Raw genomic sequence first — 9,116 nt, 5'->3', positions numbered from 1 at the left:
TGCCCCGGCGCTCCCGCCGGGGGGCGAGGCGGAGCGGGGCCGCCAGGGCGAGGGCTCCCCTCCGGCCGTCCCTCCCCACCCCCCTCACCCCTTCGGCTTTTCCTATAAATGCTGGGCGAGACCTCGAATCGTGGCACCCCTGTCTGCTGCGAGTCGTGCGTCTTTAATGCATTCAGGCAGAGGATTAAGAGAAAAACGAAATTATATATATATTTTGTTGGATTTTGGGTTTTTTTTTTTGTTTGATTGGGGTTTTTTTTAACCTGTCTTCTGTTCCTGCCGCGTGGAACGCTCACAGGTACAGCTTGTACACAGGCGGCCTGACGGCCCCAGGGTGTAAGTCCACCCTTGATTTCAGTTTTCTTTGCCTGTCTCCTCCCTTCTTTCATAAACAGCTTCTTGTGGCCCGTAAGGTAGAAGAATTTTACGTGGTGAATTTCACAGGTGGTTTATACCTCGGATTTTTATATTTTTTTATTTTATTTTGCTTTTTAACCCTTGAAACAGGAGATGCTGTTGCCCAGCTGGGCTGCACACAGGGTTACTTTGCTGTGACAAGAGCAGACAGACACAATGTTGGACTTGCAGCAAGTCTTTTCCCATGGGGTGTCCTTAGTCTTTACAAAAATTGCCAAAACAATAATGGATGTGATGGTTGTTGTTATACAAGAATTGGTCTGACGTGAAGGCGTTTCATACAGGGTAGCAGAGAGTTAAGTTAATATTTGTTAATGCTTCGGGAAACAAAACAAGCACAGCATGGGAATATGCAAAACAATTCCTCATACCAACAAGAGGCTGAAGCAGAAGTGTAATAACTCATTGTAGGCGTTCTTCCATCTCTTTTTCTGAAAGAGCTGCATGGTTTTGTAATGCATCCTTTCTCCTCGGGGTGTCTGGGGGCTGCTCACATGGGGATGTTTGCAGGATCAGTTCCTGTGAAGTAATTAGATCATCTAGGTTGCGAGGTTTGCAATATTCATCAGTCGCTTTCTTGTCAAAGACCATTAGGAGATGAGCGCTAGCTGGGTGTCTGTAGGAGGAAGAGTGCATTTTTGCCCTCACCTTGGTGTTGGCCTCTTGGAAAAGACATAGGTTGGAGACAAAAGCAGAGGTGGCTTTTGTTGCTTCTGTTGTTCTTTTGGGGCCTGTATTTCTTTTCTTGCAACAAAGCAGAAAAAAAAAATGCAACCAAACCACCAACCAAAAAACCCCAAACCATAAATTAGTAGCACTGAATTTTATCTTGCTGCCAGTAAAATATTTGTAGAAGTACATTTTCAGGTGTTGTTAAAAATTGGGTCAGAATACCTCTGAACCAAGGTCTCCTTTAAGCATATCAAGAAATGAACTGGAGAAGTCGAAGAGGAAGGTGGTTGGGGAAGGGGATGGCATAGCTGTGTCACAGGGAAAAGAATTGCAGGAATAGAATGACAGTTGGTAGAACCACAAACAGCCAGGCTTCCTTCCTAAGGGAAATCTAACCAGGCATCTAATGTTAAGTATATTTTACTTCTGACTTAGCAGATTCGTTACTAAACTATAAAATAGTTTCCTAAAAGAACTGGAGGCAGGGAGCTGCGCAACTATAGCCTAATGAGTTTGTCATCAGTAGTATGCAAGGCTCTAGAGAATTTGTAAAGGAAAGAATTAATTAACAACATGAAACTAAGTAGACTGGGTCCTATGGGTATTCACTAAAGATAGATCATACCTGACTGACCTGCGTCTTTTGTAAGAATAAATGATTGATTTACTTTCTCTGTAAAAGAAACAGAGTAGCTCAAATCTGCCTGAAACTTGAGACCACACAGTGCTATGTAAAAAAAAAAAAAAAAAAAAAAAAAAAAAAGTTGTGTTTGTTTAGTTTTTTTTTAAAGGTGAAGATACTGGAGAACTAGTACAAGGTCTGGGACTTGGGTGAGGAACAGTATGAAGGAGAGGAAGCAGCATCAGATTTGTGTCAAAAGATGAACTGTTGGTCTGAAAGGTGCTTGTGAGGGGTGTTTCTCAAGACTAAATTTGGGCCCATGTAAGTGGCGCTGGCATTGTTTACAGAGTAAAAACTAACTATGACAAGCAAACTTGAGGAGTCACTATTTCAAAGGAAGACTGGAATGTCGTGCAAGAGCTGGATGATATAGGAATGCTAGAAATGGGGTGTATTATGAAGTCATGCAATAGGAATGAATAATAACAATGTAGGCTTGGGAATTAACAAGGGGAGACCTCTGGAAGAGAAAAGAGAACATGTATGATCAAGGATAAGTCACAGAAGTGGTATGATTTGGGAGTGAGAGTGGTAACAGATGTCCTATAGTGTAATAATATGTATATCAATGTATAAAAAATCTGATCCACCTTTCAGAAAAATGGATTTGGATTCCCTTTGTCATTTCCACGAATGAATTAAATAGTCCTTGGGCAGTCTACTTTCCAGGAGGATGTAGAAGAGCTTGGCTAGTCAGGCTAACAAAATGGATTTTGAGGCTGTATTCATATGAAAAATGTAAGCCATCTCTGGGAGTATGGGAGCATTCTCCCCTTATCCTCTTCTGCTCTTCACCACTGGAAAGCAGAGGCAGTTGTGTGGTGAGCTGAAACAGGGAGCTGAGGTGACCAAAAAGTAAGCCTTGTTTTGTGGGTTGGTTTTGAGCCGTTTGGTTCACAGGTTCTGTTTGCCAAGCAGACATCTGCAGAAGACAGCTACACAGGCACAAGGAGACTAGTATGGGGGTGGAAAAGAGTGTCACTTGAAAGTGGCAGCCTGAGACTTGTCTTTTTGGTTGTCATGTTTGATAATGGCCATTAAACACAACTGTGTTCGAGGAGACTGTTGGAAAGTGAAAAATAAGGAGGAAAAAGCAACCATTTAGTCTGAAAGATAATGTTGGCACAAGAACAAGTGGGTATGAACTGTCTGCGGACATGCTGTAGATTGTGTACGAGAAACTACTAATTGCAGAAAAGCAAAGTTCCAAAGCAGCTTTGAAATGACAGTAATTCAGGGTGAATTTGGTGGGCTTACAAATGAGAGATCATACAGCTAGCCAGCCCATCGTAACAGGAATTTACCTGGTTTGCCTGAGAAGACTTTCAGGTTCTGTGTTTCCATCTCTGTTTTCTGAAACAGTCTTACTAGGAAATGCATATAGAATTAGATGTTTTGATTAATTTCTTGATGCTAGGTGTTTTCACTAGCTGACTTTCCCTCTGAAAGCACTGTGCAGGCAGAAGGGGATAGAAATATATGTGTGGCGTAAAGCTGATGTGTACAGACGTTTGTAACTTCAAACTGAGCTCTGACGTGGATTCTCTATCTGGGATTGCTGTTGGTAAGGGACATAATTGGATTTTTACACGTTCTTAGACAAGTGTTCTGGTTAGATCCTGATGTCTGAAGTCTATAGCTCTTCCTGTTGATTAACTTACAGTATAAGAAACATTTAACCTATAGAGCAAAGACTTTTATGTGCAGCTTGGAAATGTAGAGGAACATCTTTTTCTTGTATAGACTTTAAAAACTGTAAATGCATGTGTTTACAAAAGAGAAGGAGAGTCAAGGAATTGATCTCTTTCTGTGTGCCTTTTGACTGCTAGCATGAGGGTGATGATTGTTCCATGTGTTCCTTTAAAGGGCCCAGTGTTGGACCGTGAGTCTTCTTACTGGGTGAGGTAGGATGATGTAAGAGACAAAGCGAAGGTTTACCATATGTACCTTGTTTAGTCTGAGGATGTGGTTTCTCTTGCAACCATTAAGACCGTGGAGTTGCCCTTCACTGTTAAGAAGGCTCTGTGCTGTGTGAAAGCAGGATGTTGCATTTCCCAACTAAAAATCCTGAACACCCTAGAAGGAGTTTTCTCTAGCAAGTATGGAGTAAGCTTTTGGAGAAACTGTAGGCTTTTGTTTGCTTACACGAACAGGTTGCCAGCCTGCTTCTTTGAGCCTCTTAGTTACTGACTTGGACTGTGATACCAATGAGGTGTTCAAAAAGTGCTGGTTGCTGTATCTCTTTGCCAAGGAGGAGACATAGTTATGGCAGAATACTCAGAGAATGGGAGGAGAAGCTTGGCTGGGGACTAGGTTCAGGTAGTATTTGACATCCTCTCAACAGGTCCATTAAAGAAGGGAATGGCAATTGGTGTGAAGCAGGAATCATGACGGGTTTCTCTGCTTTTTACATACTGGATGACTTGTTATGGGAACCCTCCTCAGCATGTAATTAAATAGCAAATGTCCCCGAAATGGGCAGAGCTTGTGGGTAGTATTCATTTGATCGTGACTTTCATTCATCTGAAATTAAATGACAAACATTTAATTAGTATTCCCAAAAAATTTGCTTTTTTGGTACCTGTTTGCTATTGTTAAGAGGAGTGGCCCGAGGAGAAAGGAAGAGCAAACACAGCTCTTCGTCATGTGTAGTTGCTCGTGCTCTTGTCCATTAGTGGAAACCACACAGTTCTGATGTGGTAGAACTTTCTGCATGCTTCTGGGGTTCTGGAGGACTCAAGTCACGAAAGCAGTGGGGCATAAATTGATAGTAAGGGAAGCCTCCCACAGAAATGGTGTGATCTGTTTTGGAGTATCTGTAGCTGGTTGACTCATTAGTTACTGCAGCAGGTGTCTAGTCCAGCTCCCTGGCTCTTGTTATGTTCTGTTGATCTCCTCTTTCAGTATAGGATGGTAAGATTTGGATTTGGGGGCTGTTTGTGTTCTTCTTCTGGAGCGGCTGATAACAAATTCCTCAGCAGTTTTCAGGAGCTCTAGTAGTTAGTGGCTATTTATTTCAGAACAAATAAAGAGAAAGGGTTTGTGTTTTTTTCAGAATCATGAAACGCTTCCCCTCATTACAAGTGAGCAGTAAAGCACTTAATTTGCCTTACAACATTTACATTTTTAAAAGCATTAAATGGTGTGGAAAGTCCTAATCTGTCTTATGATAGAGGTCTTTAGCAAAAATGTAATCTGAACAGAGTTTAACTAGTATATGCAAGTTGTGTGTTGAAAAATACATGGAGACACCTTTGCTTTATGATGAAGGTGGAAGACTGAGAGTCATGAGGTGTAGTTCTCCACTAGTGATCCTGTGTGCCATGATTCTTGTTTGAGCTCTCTGTCTCCAAGCTTTATGTACGTGGGAAGGAAGAGAGATAACAGTCTCTGAGGATGTAGGAAGGCTTAAAATATCCTGAGTATGCTAAAAATCATTCATTTTGGAGGCAAAGTTAAAATGAGAACTGTTTTACTTGAAAAGGAGAGAAAGCAAAGTTTCAGCAAAGCTGGAAAAACTTGCAGGTAAGAAAGTTATGCAGAAGGCCCTGTAAGCCCCCTGGCTAGTTGATGGAGGAAGCAAATGGTCTCTTTAGTATTGTACTACCTGACGTGGCACAAGAGTCCCCATCTCCTTTTGATGTTACGAGACTTGGAGGGTATTACATCGGAGTAAACTCAGGCCCTGTGTCACCACCAGTCTGGCCACACATAATCTCACTTCACCTGGGGCGAGGCCCTGCTTTTCTGCACTGTCTCCTGAGCAGTTCTGCAGATCGCCTCTGGCCTTGTGCAAACTAAGCGACTTTGTGACCTTCTATACAGCTCTTGACTTAAACATTTGCATTTCCTACTGTGTTGCAGATGGGGGAGCAGCATGGGGAGTGGGGAAAGTGCTCACTGCTCACAGTCCTGGTCACTTTTGTTTGCTTGGGGCCCTTGTTCTGTGAAATAACAGCAGCTCATCTTGACCCACTTCTCTGTACACCAGTGGAAAATGACATTTCAAACTTGGTGCCACAGACATGGGGCGGATTATTGTAAATAAAGGCATATTCCTGTGGAATCCCAAACTTTGTCCTAAGGATCTTCAAAGTACCTTAATTTTTTCATGGAAAGGTGATGTTTGCTTTCTCCCAAGTAGTGTCCGAGTTGGCCGTCTGTGTGGGTATGTATTTGTGCGGACTGTGTTGGAAGACCGACCTCTCTGTCTTGTCAGACCACAGGTTTTCTTCCTTGCATGCGAAGGAAACATAAGATCAGGAAAGAAACAGCTGATACTTGAGTTCTAGAGAAGAGCCTGAACATGATCTTTGAGAGGGAAGAATGCCCTTTAAGACTTCATCCCTTCCTGAACTGTGTATGTGCTCCTCCTGTCATTTGGGAGCTTCAAGTACTTGAGCTCCGGAAGGTAATGCTGCTTGTGATCTGCAGAAATCGGCACGTAACGTGGCCTGAGCAATCCGTGCACGTGGCCTTTTTGACTTATGCCTGGGGAGCGTATGAGGCGTCGAGGGCAATGTCTCCAAGCAGAATTGTTGGCAAGTTAGACTTGACTTTGTTTACAGAATTAGGAGGTGTCTGAGGAATAAGCAAGTTCACTCAGTTCTTTTTGTCAACGCTTTTGAGAACTACCAACATTTCCAGGTCTCCTTTGTCCTCAGTTGTAGCACTTGTTTCCAAGAGGGAAATACTGAAGTCTCTCTCCTCAGTAGGTTCCACAGGCTGCCTTTTGGGAGGCATCTTTCTTTTCTTTCATTAAGGGGTACGCTTCTAGCCTGTCTCACTCCTTGTTTGCTGTCATTCTTCTAAGACTCTGCTTTACTGGAGAATTACTTTTTTTTTTTCTTTTTTCTTCTTGTTCTCTGCCAGCCCAGTAGTTGCTGTGATTCTGTTGGGTGTGCTTGACACTCTTAACCATGTAAGTGAAGTGTATGCTTTGTTTTCTTTAAAGTCCTTGTATCTTTGTTTTGGGGGAGTGCAATAGGCAACCATTATGCAATAGGTAATCTTCTCTAGTGATTAAACCAGATCCTTTTAAAGGAACAACAGAAACAAAAAATAACTTGAAAAGGAACTAGGCTGGAATCAAACTGAAGGGCTTTGTTCCTGGCTCTATTGATGATAACCTGTAAACATTAGCACAATTCCTTTGTTTTTGTTCCCTGCCTGTAAAAATATTATTTAAACACTTTAAAAGACCATTATTAGCATGAAATCTCTTGATGAAGTTAATCGTAGCATACACTGAGTATCAAAAATTAACCTGTTGTCTAAAATATATGGATTCGCTTATGTTCAACAGATTGAAACTCTGAAAAAAGCTTTTATCTTTTATTAAAAAGGCTACTCAAATTAGCATGGGGTGCTAATCACTTAATACACAATGCATTGCTGAGTACACAGTGTAATTGTAAATTCTGTAAACAATACCGCAGATTCTATCTGGTGTGCAGACTTAGAGAAGATTCCACTCTCTGCATGTATACATAATCCACTTACTTAGTATTTCGTGTTTATTGTTCAAGAAAAACTCCCAGGTATGGTTGTTGATGTATGATTTTTATTGTTTAGTTTTTTGAAGCTTTAAAGAGTGCTATGCTTTGATAATCTTCCAGTTGCTTCCTTGAAGTCCTGGACAGGAAGTAAACTATTTCTTTGAAGGATTCCATACTGGGTATTTTCTCCATAGTTGTCGTGATGTGTGAATTGAGAGAAGGTTCCTAAATACCTATTTGCAGTTATGTAACACTTTCCATAGTCATCATTGTTAACTTTCACCTTATGATTTGTCTGTTCTTTGTATGTGTCATAACATCTGAGTAGTTATTTATACATTCTCGAGCAGGAATCTTGACCTTTCTCTTGAATAAATAAATGAATGAATGCTAAATCAATAAAATATGTACTTCTGTGCCTCTGTCACACCTTTCATCTACTTATTTCAGAATGCTTTCAAATAGTAACTCATGCTTTCACCACCTTTTATAAGGTGGCAGCGTAACTTGCATGCATGTATAATAGAGGGAGGTTCAAAGCTGTAAAATCACTGAACAGAGGTCACTTAAGTTGGAGTAAATTGGAACTTGCAAGTCTCAATTTTGTGTTCCCTGTCCTAATATTGCCTTTTTTTATGATACATGTCTAACTTGATAATCCATCTCGTAGCTTGTACGTGGTGCTGAATTATTACACCTAGGGAGGCATGTTCTTTCTAAAAGTGCTCTCAAAAAGTTGTGGATACAAGATGTGAATGCAAGTTCCTTGCCTGCTCTGATGTGCTGGGGTGTAGTGCACGGGGCTGCCTGCTTCACTGGGGTTACCTAGAGCAGAGCATGTTCTTTACTTCATGGTGGTACTGTGTTTGTGTAGCTTCTTGGCCTCATGCTTGGTAGTGAGCTGGATTTGTCTGCTTGGGAATAAATCTAATGTTGAAGCTTGTAAGGAAGGAGCGTGCTTGAGCAGCCTGGTCTGGTGGGAGGTGCCCCTGCCTAGGGCAGGGGGGTTGAAACTCTATGATCTTCAAGGTCCATTCCAACCTCAATCGTTCTATGATTCTGTGTTCACTAACAGCCATTCTGGGACCATCAGATGTCCTGTGGTATAGAACCTGAATGCTTGTTGGCTCGTAAGATAAGGTGTTTGCTTGCTTGGACTGCATCAGTTCAGCAATATGTGCGATGTGAGTTGCACACAGTGGCTGTCTCTAAACTGATGAGTAGATGCACTTTAAAGCGTGCCTACAGCCCTGGTCCTCTGTTTTCCCAGGAAAAGTACGATTCACTGTAGCATTTGGCAGGTCCCTGCCAGCCTGCGTGGGCTTCTTCCCATTGGGACCCAGGGCATGCGGCAGAGCTGGGGAAAGGATGCACATCTGAGTGTTGTGTGTGATGGATGGGTCTGGGTGTTGTCCTGGAGGAAGAGGAAATGACACCAGTCCCTGTATCTGGATATGTCCATTAAGAGCCGATGGGCGCAGCAGGCTGTGTGGGTGGAAAATTGGCTGCTGCTGATCCCAGTCTATACTAGTTGCTGTGTTGTTGGGCAGATGCCAGTTAGGAGTAGAGCAGAGGGTTACCCTCTCTTGTTTCATTAAGGAAACTGCTCTCTCTCTGGTACCTCGTGTCTTCTTAAGGGTTCTAACTTACTTTCTGTAAGACCACTAAGTCTTCTCTTGAGGGCACAGAGTTCCCTGACAAGTCCCCTAGGCATGGATGGTTACAGTAGTAGTAGTAGTAGTAGTGGGGGGTGTGTGGTGTGTAGGGGGATGGTTGTTATTTACTTTCTTTGAGGAGACTGATATGAGCAAAAGTTCCAAAGCACAGGATTTATATCTGGCTTGAAC

At 42.2% G+C, this 9,116-nt stretch overlaps 1 protein-coding gene across 1 annotated transcript in view; it reads left to right on the top strand.

The window, feature by feature from the left end:
* The first annotated feature begins 3,601 nt into the window (after nt 1–3,601).
* AVL9 (AVL9 homolog (S. cerevisiase)) overlaps nt 3,602–9,116 on the top strand; it is a 36,772-nt gene continuing 31,257 nt past the window's right edge. The window contains exon 1 of the mRNA XM_009886213.1: nt 3,602–3,675. Coding sequence (XP_009884515.1) covers nt 3,602–3,675 — 74 coding nt within the window. The remainder of the gene's footprint in view (nt 3,676–9,116) is intronic.

Source organism: Charadrius vociferus, unplaced genomic scaffold (assembly GCF_000708025.1).
Source record: "Charadrius vociferus isolate BGI_N301 unplaced genomic scaffold, ASM70802v2 scaffold545, whole genome shotgun sequence".
Classification (NCBI taxonomy): Eukaryota; Metazoa; Chordata; class Aves; order Charadriiformes; family Charadriidae; genus Charadrius; species Charadrius vociferus.
The sequence above is the reverse complement of the archived record's forward strand: the minus strand, read 5'-3'. Positions and strand labels throughout refer to the sequence as shown.